At 38.9% G+C, this 18,511-nt stretch overlaps 1 protein-coding gene across 2 annotated transcripts in view; it reads right to left on the bottom strand.

Moving 5' to 3' along the window:
- The window catches only part of myo7ba (myosin VIIBa), a 32,303-nt gene that overhangs the window by 5,609 nt on the left and 8,183 nt on the right, over positions 1 to 18,511 (bottom strand). For both annotated transcript variants that reach the window (XM_077198786.1, XM_077198787.1), the window contains exons 6-38: positions 17,204 to 17,325; positions 16,971 to 17,113; positions 16,739 to 16,852; positions 16,237 to 16,390; positions 16,087 to 16,163; positions 15,876 to 15,995; positions 14,962 to 15,104; positions 14,116 to 14,326; positions 13,781 to 13,916; positions 13,509 to 13,672; positions 13,124 to 13,264; positions 12,877 to 13,035; positions 12,102 to 12,191; positions 11,933 to 12,027; positions 11,762 to 11,846; positions 11,460 to 11,678; positions 11,165 to 11,377; positions 9,795 to 10,004; positions 9,483 to 9,650; positions 8,919 to 9,212; positions 7,946 to 8,103; positions 7,732 to 7,858; positions 7,472 to 7,591; positions 6,393 to 6,566; positions 6,062 to 6,289; positions 4,951 to 5,118; positions 4,741 to 4,858; positions 3,488 to 3,614; positions 3,188 to 3,342; positions 2,877 to 3,058; positions 1,639 to 1,757; positions 1,394 to 1,548; positions 1,013 to 1,166 (exon numbers count right to left, since the gene is read on the bottom strand). In XM_077198786.1, coding sequence (XP_077054901.1) covers positions 1,013 to 1,166; positions 1,394 to 1,548; positions 1,639 to 1,757; positions 2,877 to 3,058; positions 3,188 to 3,342; positions 3,488 to 3,614; positions 4,741 to 4,858; positions 4,951 to 5,118; positions 6,062 to 6,289; positions 6,393 to 6,566; positions 7,472 to 7,591; positions 7,732 to 7,858; positions 7,946 to 8,103; positions 8,919 to 9,212; positions 9,483 to 9,650; positions 9,795 to 10,004; positions 11,165 to 11,377; positions 11,460 to 11,678; positions 11,762 to 11,846; positions 11,933 to 12,027; positions 12,102 to 12,191; positions 12,877 to 13,035; positions 13,124 to 13,264; positions 13,509 to 13,672; positions 13,781 to 13,916; positions 14,116 to 14,326; positions 14,962 to 15,104; positions 15,876 to 15,995; positions 16,087 to 16,163; positions 16,237 to 16,390; positions 16,739 to 16,852; positions 16,971 to 17,113; positions 17,204 to 17,325 — 5,043 coding nt within the window. The remainder of the gene's footprint in view (positions 1 to 1,012; positions 1,167 to 1,393; positions 1,549 to 1,638; positions 1,758 to 2,876; positions 3,059 to 3,187; positions 3,343 to 3,487; positions 3,615 to 4,740; positions 4,859 to 4,950; positions 5,119 to 6,061; positions 6,290 to 6,392; positions 6,567 to 7,471; positions 7,592 to 7,731; positions 7,859 to 7,945; positions 8,104 to 8,918; positions 9,213 to 9,482; positions 9,651 to 9,794; positions 10,005 to 11,164; positions 11,378 to 11,459; positions 11,679 to 11,761; positions 11,847 to 11,932; positions 12,028 to 12,101; positions 12,192 to 12,876; positions 13,036 to 13,123; positions 13,265 to 13,508; positions 13,673 to 13,780; positions 13,917 to 14,115; positions 14,327 to 14,961; positions 15,105 to 15,875; positions 15,996 to 16,086; positions 16,164 to 16,236; positions 16,391 to 16,738; positions 16,853 to 16,970; positions 17,114 to 17,203; positions 17,326 to 18,511) is intronic.

Raw genomic sequence — 18,511 nt, forward strand, 5'->3', positions numbered from 1 at the left:
ATGCTTGTTTATTCTCATGCACAACTGACTAATTCTATGCAGGACCAATTTTACTATTTAGGATTTATTTCTTGCTTTCAAGGTATTATGGCTGCTAACAGTAAAGTTTACCAATTTTTTTTCCTGAAATGCAAATTGCTTATTTAATTTCATAATGATACACAACATTTTGGCGCTTGAAACGGAGTAAATTATGATTTTTTGGTCCTGTGCTGGAAAGGAAATTGACTGGATCTCTTGGAGCTTTAACTGTATAGCAGTAATCTAAAGCTTCTAAAGCTTAATGACATCTGAAAATAATAAATAGCAAAAGTTAAGCATAACCAGAAAAGATGATTAGGTTTGAAAACCAAAACAACATACAAAAAAACACTACTGTAATCAAACCTAATTCTTGAATAATAAACGATCAAACTTAAAAAAGAAGAAGCTTATTATAAAAATGGTTCACTGAAGGATCTAAGTTAAAGTTTGCATAGTTTCCCCTTGCCGTTATAAAGGGTAAGTTGACTTTGGTTCAACAAAAATCCCAAAAGGAAAACTTTACAGAACTATTGTGAAACTGTGTCATCTTTATACCAAGTTCAAAAGAGCTTATCATTTCAGCAGACATTCCTTTTTTTAAAGAAATTAATATTTCAATACTTTGATTAAGCAAGTATTCATTAAATGGATCAAAAGCAACAGTAAAGCCTTCTGCAAGAGATTTCTAATTCAAATAAATGCTGTTCTTTTGAATGTTCCTTTCTGTTCTTTTCTTTCTATCTGAAGTAATGGCTGGTGAAAATTCAGCTTTGCCATCACAGGAATAAATCACATTCTTCAATATATCAAAATAGAAAACAGTTATTTTAATTTTGCAAATATATTTAGCAATATGACTGTTTTTGCTGTATTTTTGATTAAATAAATAAAGTGCTGGTGAGCATAAGAGACTTCTTTGAACTTTTAAATGATAGTGTACAGGCATTCAATAGGAAAAGTAATTCTATTCTATTCTAATGCTGTTTACCGGTTGTTATTGCTGGTCATTTGTTTCATGATCTGGCAGTAGATCTCGTCTCTGAGTTCCTCATTTCTTGTAGGTGGACCGAAGATCTGGTCTGTGAGTTCCAGAGGGCTCTGAATCTGTCTGGTAGGGTAGTCACCCATATACTTCAGAATAGGTGCACACTATATCAATCAAGGAATCAGAACGCACTTAAGGTTGTATCCTACCTGGATAACCAGGTCAGCTGGTAAGTCTTACTCATGGATTTAGTGCTTATACAACAAATTTCAACAGTTGTCATGTCATTTGTATATGCATTAGGTAAATGGTAAGGTGTCAAATACTACTCTGGCATTAAGCAAGGTTCACAATAATAACTAGAATATGTGTGGCAAAGGATATCAGTGAAGGCCTGGCAGGCCTGTGGGCTTAAATCTGGATTGCCCACCAGTCTCTTCAGCAGGGGCTGTCTGATGGGTTCTCTGGAGTTTACCCACAGCCTCTCAGGTGCTGCATTCTTGGAGATCACTTGTCTGTTCACATCCTTGACGGGCTGCCTGCGACAATGACAGAAACAACACGGTGTTTGCTTCAGAAACACTTCAGAATGTAATTTAATATTGTGGTCAAAGAGTTGCTGCAAATACCTGAAATATTCAACAGAGAACTCTTTGAGAGTTGAAGGAGCCACTCTTTCAGTGAGGGTTCCTTTTGAAGTGTTGTCTATGATGGTCTTTCTCTGATCTGGGGACAAGCTGATCAGGCTCTAAAAAAAGTCAGTATGCAAGGAGCTTTTAGAAATATTTTATTAGATATTAGAAATTATATTAGAAATATAAGCCAACACGATAAAGACATATTCCATAACCCAGACCTTCACAGATGTAAAGTACTTTTCAACTCAATAGGAAAGCATGAAAAAAATATAGCTGCGAGCAGCAATTATCGGGGTTCAAGTGGTTTAAGGCCTTTAAGCACATGCGTAAAAAGATTTTATGTTTTATTTAGCAAGCCTGTTACCATATTAATCATGGAAATGACCATTTACAGCCAATACAGGAAATTTACTGTAGGAAATATATGCATTTAAAGATTTTTAACAGTTAACAGTAATTCATTAGCCGATGGCAGATGTTTTTTGAGATATGTCAATGTATGCATAGACAATCATGTCAGCTAGGACATGCCAATTTTCAAGTCAATTGGACTAGCGGTGAAGTAGTTATAGCCGTTTATATGTTTTTTCTTCCTGTTAGCGCCACCAAGTGGCCAGTCGCTGCATCCTTTTCAAAGCGACCACAGAATGAGCTCTTACATAGGTGCGCTGAGTATGGTGAAAATATCTCATTTCTTTCATGAGTTATGGCCATTTTAGTAAAAGTGTCTCTTCCCACTTTGAATGTTTTGGCGACCCTTAGGGACCGTGAACCGTAATTTCTACTTTTTTTTTTTAAATAACTATTGACAATCAGACTCCAGAGAATCTGGCTGCACTGGTTTGGTTTCGATCGGGCCCAAAACCTAGGACTAGTTTGCAAAAGTACTTTTTAAAAAAAAGTCCTAAATTCCCGAAAATTTCGCAGAACAACAAGCAAATCTGGGGTATAACGATACCAACGATAACGATATAAGACACTTGCGCTTACGCCTGACAGTTTAGGAGTTATGAGCCTATCCATACTCGTCAGGCCGATCGGGGCGAGCATTGGTGACGTTGTAGGCGGTGTGAGTACGACCAGTGCTCAAAGTTTCAAGTCTCTACGACTTATGGTTCGGTCTGCCGATCACTTTTAGAGGAGAATGCTGATCCTTGGAAAATGTAACAATTACAATAGAGTTTCAGCGCTTTGCGCTCGAACCCCTAAATATATATTTAAGCTCTTACCAGGACTTCATTGGTTGGCTTCGTAAGAGTTGGAAGAATCAAGACAGCATCCGCAGGGACTGCACCGATTTCTCCCGTCCGCTCATTCTTACCCTTCAACCAGCCACGGGCAGCTGAGAACTCATCATCCTGAATGAGGTAGATGAGCTCTGCCTTCTTAAAGCTGAGAAATGTTCGATCATCTTGAAGAAAAGCCAAAGGATTTTTCATTAGACAACAACAACGATCAAACGACAGATCATGATTTGGAAACAAAAAACAACAAAAAAAGCTATTTACTGAAATTTATACAACTTATTGTCTCTTCTGACCTTGTCTGTTAACCTCCTGTAGGGTCACAGCAAATTGCGAACGTTGTATGAGGCCTGCCAAAAACAGGGCTATCAGATCAGAGATGTCGACGGCCTGAATTGCATTCAGAGTGAAGTCTCCTTTCATAGTCAGCAAACACACACACTTCCTTTCTCTGGAAGCGATGAGGCAGGTGGAATTCATGGAATTTACAAAGGAAAGTATCACTCATATTTATTTAATTCAAAAATGTTATATTTTAATATTGTAAATGGCAACATTATACAAGCCCGTCAAACATTAACTGGTGTCCAGCCCACCTAATAGTGTTGACCCCAGTGATCTCTGGGTAAGACAGCACCAGAAGATTCTTTTCTCGCTCATCTAGACATGTTATTCCCGTTGAATTTATGGCAAGGATGAACTTTTTCTTTGGTAGAGGAGGACCTGCACATTGAAATGACACAGATCTAATCTTATTCATCAAATTATATTAGCTATAAGCTATTCTTGTGCATTAGTTGTGGAAATTATCTAATTTGCAATGTACATTACCGTTCAAAAGTTTGAGGTTGCAATCCTGCTTAGGATTTTTTTCAAAAATACAGCAAAAACAGTAATATTATGAAATATTACCACAATTTAAGATTACATTTCGACTTCAATATATTGTAAAATATAATGTATTCCTGTGATGTCAAAACTGAATTTTCAGAAGCCATTACTCCAGTCTTCAGTGTCACATAATAATTCAGAAATTATTCTAATATGCTGATTTGATGTTCAAGAAACATTTCCGTTTACATCATTATCAATATTTTAGTGGAAACTGTGATACATTTTTCAAGGTTTGATGAGAAAAGTAAAACAAAAAAACCTGTATTTATTTGAAACATAAATCTTTTGTAGCATTTATTTGTAAAGATCACTTTTAATAGCTAAAAGTATAGCGATGGATGCTATGTACACTAAGTGAAACTTTCTTGCACAGTGTAAATAATTGTTAGATGTAATTTATACTTAGTACAAATTGCGACATATACTATTTGGACCTCAGTGTATTGTAGTATATTACAAAACAGTATTCAATAATAACATATACAGTGCATATGATTATATTTATTAAAATCATAAATTGATATCTCCTTATTAGGACATTACTTGTACTTGACATTACCTCTCCTACACCTAACTAACCCCTCCACCCATTAAACACTTTCAAATATTTTCTTAATTTTTATTTAAAACAAAAGCTACTCTGAGCTGATATGCAATGGGAAAAGAATGTGTTTGATAAAAAGCAGAAGTCAGTAGTGTCAATACCTAACGTCACTGCCTTAGTCTCCACACCACTGATTCTGTTTTCAGCAGGAATTCATTTGTAATTTTGTGTGGCTCAATCGTACAATGGTGGGCGGAGTTAGTGTAAATAGCCTCTGCCAACAAGGCGGACTATTTGCAGTTGGTGTAAAATAAATAGAAACTGATTAATTTATTTGAAAAAAAAATCTTACTGACCCCAAATGTTTGAAAGCTAATATATGTATTACTGATCTTAGCATGCAATGCATACCAGATAACTTGGCAACTTCAAAAAACTTGGAAAAGTACATGGGCCACTTTTGACGAGCATAGTCAACCACCTCTGCTTTCACTTTATCAGACTTGGTCCGAGAGTTTATGAATGGGCCCTAGTAGAAAGAGACAAATGCTTGTGACTTACTAGTGGAAAGCGTCTTTTTTATTATTATTTTAACATAAGCAGCATAAGAAACATCTTTACTTGCGCATGTGCTGTGTTGACCATCTGGATCCACTTGTCTTCTGACTTGGCCTCCAGTATTTTGGAGTTAATGCACTCCTGAACTACAGTCTTAGTGTTCTCCATACTGACGTCTGATCCATACTGCACATAGAAGTGCTTTGCTGCAAGTGCAACATAGTCTTCCTCCTGATAGAAAGGTGAAATACCATGGAATGAATAACACAACATGGTCACCTCATGGGGGCCACCATGTTGAGAACATATCATCAGCAAAAAACTACTCATTGTATTCCAAAAACCTGCTTTATCGGTCACTTTCAAAAGGTTTAAAAGACACTTAATATTTATTAATATTATCACTGACACTATTGGATGAGAACAAAACTTGATTGAGCTGGATAATGACAAGAGCTGTAGAGCTACTTTATAGTATAATCAAATTTGTCACAAAATTTGATGAACTGCAATATTATGGAACTAATGTGAACAACACTGAACTGACTTGAGATGAAAAATGACACTATTATCTTCTGCAGAGCTTAGTTGAACTGAGTTCACTTCATAACGAGTGAGCTTTGCAACATTCACACAGTTATTGAACTAAACTGAATCAACACTGAATTAAATTGAGCTGGATAATGACACTATGGTCTTTTTAGAGCTGCTTTACAGCTGAAATTGTTTTTGTTTCATAACTGAAGAACTTTGCAACATTAATATTGTTTATTACTGTGATAACGGCTGATTTTAAATAATCTGTACTGTATAAAGTTCTATATAAATTAATGTGACTTGCTCCCACTGGAATAAGTAATCATGGCTGACAGCGAATAAAACAATTCAACAATTGCATTGGTAATGGAAAAACAATTGCATTTGCTTGATGCTTCATGCACACCACACCACTAAGAGTCAGTAAATCAGTTGAGATGGCTAAGACAGCTGCCATCTTAGTCAGCACAACATAATAAAATCACGAAATGTATCTTTACATATTGTGAGATAATTGCCAAAAAATGTGTCAATTAGTATTTTTTTAATTAATTAAAAATAAAGTCCAACATCATTTTGCTATTTAATGCATTAAAAAGCTAATATCATAACTAAAAAAAAATGATCTCAAGCGCACCTTTTCACACTGGTACTCTCCATATTTCATGCCTCTGATGACCTGTCTGTAGACAAGGTCTGTGCTAACGTTATCCTGGCTGCAGTCATGCCAAGGTGTGAAGATCTCTTTACGGAAGTAGAGACGCCAGGGGGCGTGTTGCTCCTGCCCACCCTTCCTCTTCACTTCCTGCTCACACTGAGAGATGGCATCCATCACATGCTCACGACTACTACCTAGGGACCACACCTAGAAAGAAAGAGTACCAAACCATGTCTTCAATTATAATCATACTGGGTAACCATGAACAAACTCTGACTTAAACTCTTAGTTCAGTCTGAGGGTTTCATACCTTGTCATATAAAGCCATATATAGTGAGAAGCCAAATGTGTCCTGAAGTGTGACCTTCTGTGAGAGCATTTGGCAGACCTCTTTAGATGTGGATGCAGAATCTACAGGCATACTGATAGTTCTACCATCCATCAATGTCACTGAGATGGCCATGGGTTTCTTTGACTTGGTGGCCTGTGTTTGAACAGAGAGGGCTTGAATAGTAGTGTACAAAACTATAGTAGACGGATATTACATTTTGCATGACTGGACCACAGGAGAGTAAAGACCTAAGAAGTATTCACACATACAGCACCGGAAGCCATTATTTTCATTGAGCCGCCCATCGTCATGGTGATATTTAGAAAAGTGTAACTTTATTGAAATAAGCAATGACTATGAGTATCAATGAAGACATTGAAGAACACATGATCCGTCTCCTGTGAGATACTGTAGTTTTAGTTGCATTTTGATGGCAAGGACCTCCTATTATTATAAACTTCCTAAAATGTTCATCTATATAATCCCATATCCCATATTATAAAAACAACAACATACAATTGTTATTCCTAAATTAAATATATTGTCTGGAAAATATTTACTTGTTAATAAGACTATTTTTTCTGCCATTTTACAAAACTACTGTATATGTAGATTATTTTTCCCTTACTCATAAAAACTAGTGTTGTCAATGCAGCACAATCATCACAATTATTTTATGATTTCTGACCAGTCTTTGGAAATCAGAATGAAAGTCCTAAAAATAAATTTTGTCTCTCAGTTGTTGTTTTTTTTAACTCCTAAACATGCATTTGCACCCTGGGTTGAAGACGCCAGCTGTAGTCCGATGGAGAAGTTCATGTTACTGTGAGTGACATGATTAGTCTCTACCCACATCCGTAAATTACGTATGCATGGAAAACTCATGCATGCACTGCTGCAATTTATATAGCAGCAAGAAACGGGTCCCTTTTCCAAATTGAATGACATCTCGTTTTTACAAGCAATTCATCTCATTACTGATCAGATTTTCAAAATGACCAGTTCAGTTGTGTAGTCTAAGTGTAGTCTATGTGTGAACAAGGCATAAGTGTCTTCACCTGGAGCTCCAGCCAGCTGGGAGGCTCTCCACGCACTCCGTTGGCAACAGTACGCCTCAGTCGCTCAGCGCAGTAAGGTGCGTATCCCACGGGACCAAAACGAAGAAAACTTTGCAGGTACTGTGAGGACGCGAACAGATGAGACCAGTTCAACACAACTGAATACGTTTACAACTACTTATTTTAAATGTATTACCCCATGAAGCAAGAGTGACATGATGCATCAAAGAGTTTATTAAGGAAGAATATTCTTCATTCACCTTAATGAATTTCTCAGTAGGAGGGAAGATGCCCAAACAGATGGACAAGAGGATCCAGCCACGGAAGAAGCTACCGCGGTTCGAGTTCTCCTGGAGCTGCTTACAGATCTGGCAGTAGATTTCATCCCTAACAATGAAAGATTTTAAGGACTTAGAAGCAGAAACATTTGACCACTAAGCAATAGATTAATTATGGTTTTGAATAATTAACAACCTGAGGTCACGTCTGACAATGGCATATCCAACAATGATATGCAACTTTTCAAGAGATGTCATTGGCCGGTCCAGGGTGAGCCCGTCTCCGTTGATTTCATCTTCTTCGCTAATAGTTTGCACAGTGGGATGTTTGACAACTTCAGACCCATCTTCTGCCTTAAAATGAAGAGTTAGTGAGTTAAGACGATAAACTTCACATTTATCTTTTAGTTGAATAAAAGAATGGTTTGTGCAGGAATACACAAGATTTAAATATTTGAATTAATGACATACAGTGTCGACAATAAAGAAAAGAAAATCTTTTGAAAATCTAATTTAACATGTGCTTAGTTCTTAAAAATGTACTCTTTGTTTTCATGTTGGTTTCATGTGGTTTTGGAAAAACTTTGACCATTATATATATATATATATATATATATATATATATATATATATATATATATGTATATATATACACACAATCACTCTAAAAATGTCATGTGATGTAACTACATTTACATTTACTCATTTAGCTGACGCTTTTATCCAAGGCGACTTACAATTGCTATATATGTCAGAGGTCGCACGCCTCTGGAGCAACTAGGGGTCTAGTTTCTACCACAGTGGATTACAGGGGTCTAGTATCTACCACAGTGGATTCGAACCCAGGTCTCTCACACCAAAGGCATGTGTCTTATCCACTGCGCCATCACCACCCCTAACTATTAAGTAACATGTTCCTTTTAATAATAAAAAATTTCAAGGTAAACGCATTTCTTACAATAATCAAGATTTATTAATTCATTACTTCTTATGTGCGTGCGTGGGGGGGGGGGGGGGGGTGTCACACCACATGACATTTTACAACCCGAACTAACAACTAACCTTGTCTTGTTATCCGATACTTTACAAGACCTAATGATATTAAAATCAATCAAAATAATAGATGAGTGCCACATCATTGACCAATTTGCAACATTTGTGTCTCTCACCTCTTCTGCTATAACAGATGGTTTTCTAGTGGATCTTCTGTTTTGTGGCGGCACCTCAGTTGTGGAGATCTTTCTGTTTCGGGACATTATATCAGTGAAAGTTGAGGTCTTTCTGTTTTTAGGACCCTGCTCTGAAATGGCAGATAGTTTACGGCCTGGAACACCCTCGTCTTGAACAGATTTTCTGTTCCGGGACAGTATGTCTGTGAAAGTTGAAGATTTTCTGTTGCGGGAAGCCTCTTCTGGACCTGTAGTGACGTTCCTGTTCTGAGCGTTTCTTGTATTTCTCATTCTCTGAAAATAAAGAGACATGAACACTTTCAGAACATCCCTAACATATTTAAACAAAAGACTGCTGATTTATTTTCTTACATTGAGAAAAGGGAAATATGTTGACAGGTGTCCAGAATCCTTGAGTATTCTTATTATCGAATGATAAACCTGCTTTTCTGGTCTTAGGTGGTTTAAACTGGTCTCTGTCTAAGCTGTTGTTATCTGTGCAGCCAGCTGGTCAGACCTGCTGTTTTTGTCATCAGTGAAATATGTAATGTAATGTTTCCTCACCTGGTCCAGGCCCACCATATGGCTGAGGCGTCTATCCTGTCTGGAGGCCACATCCTGCTGCACGGAGCGATCAGCAAAGGCTGCTCCACTTCTCGAGATCCCCTGAGCCTTTGGCTCGGGAAGATCACCCATAAATCTCAAGATCATCCACCAAACTGATAGTGAAGCCTGTGGGGAAGAAGAGAAGGCCACTAGTAAGCTTTAATTTTTTTTTATTGTGACTCATCAACGTAACAAAATCTGTGCTGTGCTGCGGATAAATGACACAACATAAACCAACCAAAAGCTGGTCAAAGTCAAAGGTGACTTTACCAGGACGTCATTCTCGTCCTCATGGTAGAGCAGTGGCTGACGTATTCTCTGCCGAATATGTGTGGGTGTGGTGGCACCCTGGAAGGACATGGAAGCAAACTTGGAGAAGGAGTACTCATCCAAATCATCGTAGTCTTCCTCTGGAATCTCCATCATTGGAGCATCATCCAAATCCACCTCCTCAAGCACAGCCCGCTTTCCCTCCAAGTCCTAAACACACACACATGTTGGTATGTGTCATTATGAGGGCATTACATAGGCATAATGGTTTTTATACTGGGCTAATGAAATTTTATACCCCTAACACTAAACCTACCCCCTTAAACTTCCCTTTTTTACATTTTAATTAAAAAAATCATTTAGTATGTTTATTTAGCGTTTTGAATTATAAGGACATCGGCATGTCCTCATAAGTTAGGGGGCATGGCCTGAAAACTGAATACACACTACAATATAAGGACTTTGGGTCCTGATAATGTAGGTCAAACTAGTACACACACACACACACACACACACACACACACACACACACACACACACACACACACACACACACACACACACACACACACACACACACACACACACACACACACACACACACACACACACACACACACACACACACACACACAAACTTCCCATGTAGAGTATCATATTTGATACATCAGGCTTTTATGGCTAATTATGATACAGGGGAATATGGAGCTCATTCTCGAGGAAAAAAAAAGGCCCAAAATGAGCAAAATTATGGAATTTGGTGCAGATGTTATTTATATAGCCAGAAAGTAAGATGAAACTGATAGTTTGCCACGTGAATTAAAGAGCTCTTTATAACTGTATAGCAGACTACTTGCATAAAAATTTATAAAAATATCAGTTTACGCTTTATCTCAAAATAATATGTCTTAGTAAGATTATATTTAAATGTTCAGATTTATAATCAAAACTCAAAGCAAAACATATAATGTAATGCGATACAATGATGATTGAGAGACATACAAATAAACATTCCTCAAAAGCCTGACGTATCATATTTGATACTCACATTTTATAATTATTTTTCTCTAAACAGTGATGTAATGATGTTCAAATCAAAGTTACTTCAGTCCAGTAAGAGTACAACTTCAAATATTACTAACAATATAAAAGTTATTCTTATTTTTACTTTATATTTTTAGAATTATAGTAGGCTAAAAGGTATTTTACTTGCTAAAAAAGTAGTCAAAATCAGATGACAGAAGGCATTTAGAAGGTTTACAACAGGTATTTCAGCAAAGCATTGATCATGTTGATAATTTAGAAGCCTTATAGAAGTTACAGTATTATAGTGTTAACATCATGCTTCTTTGAGAAGTTTGATCTCTCACCTCAAAGCCCGCAGGCGCCTGGCCCTCCTGTCCGCCAACCGTGCTAGGCAAGAAGCCAAAGATATCATCCACCATTTCCTGGTCAGTGATGGATTCAAACTTGGATTCAGCTGCCTCTCTTTCTCTTTTCTGCTGGAGAACTTCTTCAAGCCTCCTCTGTCTTTCTAGAGCGGCAAGTTCTTCTGCCCTACGTTCCTGAAGTGTGAGGAAAGCCTGCAAACAACAGGGAAAGGGGTAGATGATGACATGTAGCTTGAGATTTTAAGCAATCTGTGATCTAAACATGGTTTCTTACATTTCTCTTCTTCTTCTTGACAGCTTTTCTGGCTAGAGTTCCTCTGGCATAAGCCTGCAGGAGGATCACCGCCTCTCTCTTTCGCTTCCACTCCCTCCTCGCCAGATATCCACGAGTCTGAGTCTGAAGCAGAAGAGTTGCCTGTCGCTTCTGTTTATACTGCCAGGCCATCTGGCGAGAGCGCACTTGAGCCCGCAGACGGGCAAAACCCAACTGGACCTACACAAAGACAAGTGAAACTCTACAAACATGTACAGGCAATGACTATCATCATGTCAATCTGCTGTTAAAGGACAACTCACCACTCTGTAAACTTTTCTGACTTTGTGTCCACGCCAGGTTTTCTGTATGGTCAAAGTTGCTCCTCTCTTTCTCAGGAACGCTTTCCTGCAAGAAAGTAAAATGGCGAGTGGCAAACCAGCGTTAAAAAAAAAAATCTCAACAGACATAGGAGATTATCCTCAATCTTTTACCTGTATTTGTAACCTCTCAGGACTTTCTGAATAAGAAGTGCCTTTTCATTCAGAGCCTTATCTCGTGCCAGTTCCAAAACAGTATCATGGAAATCCTGATGCAAAATAAGCACCGTGTTAGAATTTATCTATTTTAGAAATGCTTTTCTTGTAAAATTCACCTCAGTACCTTCAGAAACACTTTAGTCTTGCCGATCTTCCAGTCATCTTCAGTCAGAACGTTCTCACAGATGCTTTCAGAGCATTTCTTGGCACTCTCCTTTAATATTACAGTTAATATTATTTAGTTAACATTCAATGTGCTATAAACGCAAAAAAATAAAAAATAAATACTTTTTGTTTTGTTAATCTAAAATGCATCTAAAATTCCCATCTAAAAATTGTTGAATCAAGATCAATTTTCTTGAGCTACACTTAGCTATGGAATTAGACTGCCCACATCCCTTCATCCACAAAATCCTACCATCCAAAAAACTGTCAGCATTCTGATGTCAGTTAATGCCAGCATGTAAAAGGCATTCTCTGATTGGCTAAAAAAGGATGGGCCATGCCCAATATTTATTTATTTATTTAACTGAAATTAAAGGGATAGTTCACCCAAAAATGAACATTCTGTCATTAATTCCTTACAGGTTTTGGAACGTCTTAGGGTGAGTAATTAAAGACAGAATTTTCATTTTTGGGTGAACCTTTTAAGGCAAAAATACTGACAGCAGGTTGGCTGACATCTCTCTGTGGGGGCAGGGTTTGGTGGATGAATGGTGGCCACTCATGTGGCCAGTCTAATTCAGAGGCAAACTATGTTAAATTTAGCAAAATGGCTAAAATCACTTACAAAACCTTCAAAAACTGTGCCAATATATGTTACAGAAACAACTGCAACACTGAATAAAGTCATACAAAACAAAATCAACATAATCTACATAGTTTAAAGAATCTCTCACTGTTTTGGGGTCACAAACACTGGACCTGAGCAGCACACGGTAGCGCTCCAGAAACTCATCAAATGTGTGGCGGATGGGAAAGCCGGCCTTCCTGATGCGGATAGTCTCCATCATCCCAGAGTAACGAAGTTGACGGATACACAGTTCCCTGTCAAAGAGCTGAAAAAATCATGGAAATGTAGGTCATTGAGAGAAAAGTCAGTTCATGTACACTGAGGGAGGATGGAGAAATGGATGAACAACCTACCATAGGCCTCTTGTAGTCATTGGGTTTAATACAGCGAATGAAGAACGGCTGACACCCAGTTAGAGTCTTCATTAAAGAGTCTAGCGACTGCCGAAATTGACCAGTTAATGTAGGCACTCGCTTCTTTGTGTCTGTTGTTTGCTAAAATTATTGCAAACAAGAGGGAAGGCACATGAAAATCATTTAATCACCTTTTATCATTGTAGAAGAGTGGAAGCTGTTAAGGAGGTCCAGCTGTCTCTCGCCCATGACTGAAGTAAAATGCTCAACGATTACATATAGCCTAGGTGTTTTTGGGGTGTCACAAACTTTTGTCTATATACTGTTACTGATAGTGTACAGCGGATATGTATACCCTAATAGCCTTTAGCTGGTGTTAACTTACCCGCAGTGAGTTTTTTGGGGTGACGATAGTGTGGTTGGTGGTAGTTTTCGCCTCTGTGGTGCTGAGCTCACTGTGGAATATCTGTTTTAGGAGCTTATTGGATGATGTTTGCATCAACTGGATGACATCACTACTCAAAGCATCTCTGTTCTTCTCAAGGAAACCTATATTCACAGTAAATTTCATAAAACATTTTCCATTTTTAGATCCTTTTAAAGCCAAAGACACTAATGGGAAAGTACTTTGTGAGGAAGTTTGATAGCCTGTATTACCTTTGGTGTCATAGTAGACAACTCCAGCAAAATGGCGGATTCCAAACTGTGTGTCGTGATTATTTTTTGGGGACATGTAGATATCACCCTTCCCATGAACTTGATTCATCTTGTTGAGCATGGTGGCATCAGTGCCCTGGAAAAAATTATAACTATACATAACTGTACATATAACTGTAATATAATTACTACACTTTGTGTATAACTACAGATTGTGATTACAGATGTGGTTTTGAGATAACAATAAATACACATCGATCACACATAGCATGATCAAAAAAAAAAAAATCAAAGGAAAGCCTATGTTGTAAATAAAAGCAAAAATATTTTATAACCTTAGGGAAGTGACTTTCTTCATCAATAAGAGCGAAAATGTTGAGAGACTTTATGGCAAGCACATCAAGCGTGTACTGGTTGTCGTTAAATTCAATGTTCTTCCAGACTATGTCTTCACGAGCATATTCCTGTTGTTCAAGCTTGAAGATGTGTTTCACAAAGAACTGCTGAAGCTGCTCGTTGGCAAAATTGATGCAGAGCTGTTCAAAGCTGTAGGAATCACAGACAGAATCAAGATAGTTTACATTAAAATGAAAAAATGAGTGATCATTTACTCACCCTCATGTTGTTCCAAACCCTGTAAGACTTCCTTTCTTTTTTCAATGGAACTCAAAAGAGGAATTTCTGAAGAATATCCTGGTCTCTCTTTACCATGTAGTGACAATGAATATAAAAGTGGACTCGTGCTACATTATTTATTGAAACTTGCCTTTCGAAAGAGCCCTAAAATAAATTACGGTGGCTCTGGTCGAGCGTCAATAGCATTAAACGTCATTGCTTCAATTGTCACTGACATTTCAAAACTAATGTGACAAAATGGGGTCAAAGTTATTAGGAGTTCTCAGTAATCAACAATTTCAGTCTATTCATCACACAACTATCACATGGTTTCAGAAGACTTGGCCTATAGCACACAAGTTGTGTGCACAGCTTAAAAAAATGTATATATACTTTTTTATAGATTTATGTTTTGGTCTACATTAATTTTAATTAAAAGGGAAAGAGCAGCCAGGATATTCTTCAAAAAATCATCTTTTGTGTTCCAGAGAAGACAGAAAGCCATAAGGTTTTGTAATAACATGAGACCTCATGTATTTACATTACAACATATTTATATTACAAACCTGTTGTTTTTGAAGTTTTCGAAGCCGAAAATGTCCAACAAACCAATAGAAAGTCGGAGGTGTTTGGGGTCATCAGGGGGTGGTTTGAAAATGGCACTGTTGATTTTCGACACAATCCACACAAACAATCTTCCATAGATGGCCTGCACACAGATAGAAGATGACAGCTCTATATTGGAGTATATTAGATCTGACATCAAGCCCAAATTGGCTAAACACTAAGCTTTTAATTGTCTTAACCACAAATTAATGGTCAGGAAATTAGCCAAATTTAAGCAAATTCACATCTCAAAAAGCTATTGCTGTCTCAGAAAAACAGAAATAAGTTGTTGGCAGAATATGGGAAGTGATATGTGGAAATGAATCACAATGAAATACAAGTTGCATGGTGTAGCTCCAGAGCAATGTCTTCAAATGTCTTTCCCATGAGTCAATATAATAATAAATGCATCTCTACCACAGTGAAGCATGGAGGAAGAGGTGTCATTGTGTGGGGAGCCTTTTTAGCTACTGGTATTGGTTGAGCTACTTCACAGTGAAAAGTCATTTAATGCTTTGGAGTACAGGAGAATATTGCAAAACAGTTATAAAAAAAGGGACAATGCTCCTGCCCAAATTGCAAAGACAACCAAGAAGTGGCTTGAGGACAAGTCCATCAGGCTCATGTTTTGGCCTGGTCAGAGTCCAGATTTGAACCCTATAGTGAACATTAAATGAAAATGAACTGGGAGACATTTTTCAATTACTCATGAACTGTTTGAAGCCATTAACAGTATTTGTGCAATTCTTGCTAATTTCCTGACCAGTCATTTGTGAATAAAATGCTTAAGATCATTAAAATACCACTAAATATTTTGCCATTTTTGGCTTGGCCTATTTTTATTTTTTCCCAGTATATTCAGTACATGCACAACCTTTACAAAGGCGTCTCTGCCATCCATTGCTTGTGTTAAAGTCAGAGGTTTAGTCACACTCTCCCTGTTGGTCATCAAAGAGCGTCGTGTCAAGCTCACCTCCAGGGCATCTGTGGCCACCTGAAAAAAAAAAAAAAAAAAAAAAAAACAGATCTATGGGCTTGAGTGTGCTACTCAGACGAAATTGGTTTCAAAATTGGTCTCCAATTACCTCCAATAACTGTGCAGCCATTTTGAAATGTGCAGAGGTACGAATATCACAGCCCTCCATGTTGTTCATAATGGTGTCTTGAAAATTGAAAATGCAAATAAATATCAATATCAGTATTTCCTCTTACATTGGCTCTTTATTACTCCTTACCTTCAAAGTCAACATTCCCCAAGTGTAGGATGGCAGCCAGAAGCTTGTTAATTTCCCATGAGTCATTCTCTGTGAACGTCAGGATCTTCATTGCTGAACGGAAGCTTGCGAACTCTTTAATATCATCCCGTCCTTCACACGTAGTGCACTGACCCTAATCCAATATAATCATGTTTAATGTAATGATACTTAAAGGGATAGTTGATCCAAAAATTAAAATGGTTTTATTAATTCATCCTCATTTCGTTCCAAACCTGTATGACTTTATTTCTTCCGAGGAACACAAAAGAGCATTGAGGGTTCAAACTACATTCATTTTCATTAAAAATAATCATCTATTGTGTTCTAAAGAAGAAATTCTGATGACAGAATTCTCATTTTTTGGGGTGAACTTTAATGTCACATCATTCTTCTCGCTCCAGAATGACTTTGAAAAAATATATGTAAATACATATGAAAAGAGAGAAGAATTCAAGATATAGACTTTATTTATGAGCAATACCATGGTGAGATAGTTGTATTCCGCAGCGTTTCCCAAAGACAGGATCTTCTTTTGGTCAGGAGACATTCCCATGAGCATGCAGTAAAAAATGTGGTAGTTTCTCTCTTGTGGAGCCTGCGCCAAAGATAAACTATTATTTATTGAACAAACAAGCAGTTCTACATTTCATCTGCTTTATCTTCCCCTGAAATATTTCAACAGATTACACAGGCTAATTATTAGGGTGGTTTACCTGCCGACAAACACGTGATTTCTCGAGTAGGTACTGTTCAATGCGGGCGCCCTCAATTGCTCCACTTTTAGTGAAGTGGATGTCAACGTATTTTCCAAAGCGACTGGAGTTGTCATTGCGGACGGTCTTTGCATTACCAAAGGCTACAAAATAAGAATTAATGTTAACACTGAAATGCTTACCCGAGGAACTATAAGTTGAGTGATGCAGGAGCATCCTATAAGTAACTTTACCTTCTAAGATAGGGTTTGCTTCTAGAATCTGCTGCTCAATCCAGGAGCGCTGCCCACTCACTGCCGCAAGAAACTGCAGCATGAGTTTGGTACTCTCTGTTTTTCCTGCTCCAGACTCCCCACTGACAAACACAACACACACAGATGCTCTCAGAACACATCAAACAACAGAATGCAAGACAGCAGTTGGAGTCAGTCCGATTCTATGTCAACATACAAGCCCAGTTCTCTTTCATCATCTCGTGTTCGAGATCCACCTATGGGAAGGGCATCCGTACCTGACCTCTGCAGAAGCATCCAATTGCACCAAGTCTGGCTAGACAGACAGAAGCGCGCAGCCAATGCCAGGTGAGGCCACACCCCCTCACCTAAGGGCATATAACATCTGGGCGCGCTGCTATTCCTCAGTTGACATTCGCTTCTCGCGATCTCTGCATCTCACAGCTCGGTTGGATTTTTACACTGCTCACCTCGTGTCTTCAGGAGGACATATCGACCAGATCAGCCTCCGCCGGACGTGACAGTTGTTTATTTTTCAACTACTGCTGCTTTGCATTCGGAGCCGCCCACGCTCTCGCTATTTTCACCGTTTCTCCTCACGGCTGCCCGCCACGGATTTCTCCGTTTTCTTCGCTGGTATGTCACTGTCTAAGCCTGCAGCCTCTCCAGGGGATAGCATGTCACGGGCCTGCCCGGCCGCGTGTGGTGCCCTCATCGCAGCTAAGGATCTTCATCAGCTTTGCGTGGTCTGTTTGGGTCTTAAGCACGCTCGGGAAGCCCTTGAAAACCCGGAGAATTGCAGTTTCTGCCTCTTGCTGCCTAGGAAGCTGCTAAAACGCCGTCTTAAGGTGGCAGTGACACAGTGCACCGGGCTCAGCCCTTCTGACTCGGACGGGGGACACGGTGATGACGACGCGCTACCGGGGGCCTCCCGGGGCGCAACGTCTCTCGTCTGGGCTGACCAGCCCAATCCCGCCTTCCCCGAGGAGGACATCTTCGGGGACAACCTCACTCTCGTCCACGACCTGCCCGGTTCTGGCGAAGAGGAGGATGCGGCCATTCTTGGGGTTTCAGAGGACGAGGAGGCCATCCCGCCCTCTGGTGTTCCCCAGGCTACGGCCCACGCGGTTCTGCCTCAAGCCATCCTCCTGGAAGTGTGTGAGCGAGCGGCCGCTCGTCTCAACATCGAATGGCCGGCACCGCAGAGCGCCACCGACCAGGAGAGGGATATTTATGATGGGAAAGTGCTGGGACCCCCTCCCGGCCCGAGGAAACAACTCTTCCCCATCCTCCCGGCGTGCGCGAAGC

The sequence above is a fragment of the Siphateles boraxobius genome, unplaced genomic scaffold, assembly GCF_051911475.1.
Source record: "Siphateles boraxobius isolate OS27281-9 unplaced genomic scaffold, OSU_SipBor_1 41, whole genome shotgun sequence".
Classification (NCBI taxonomy): domain Eukaryota; kingdom Metazoa; phylum Chordata; class Actinopteri; order Cypriniformes; family Leuciscidae; genus Siphateles; species Siphateles boraxobius.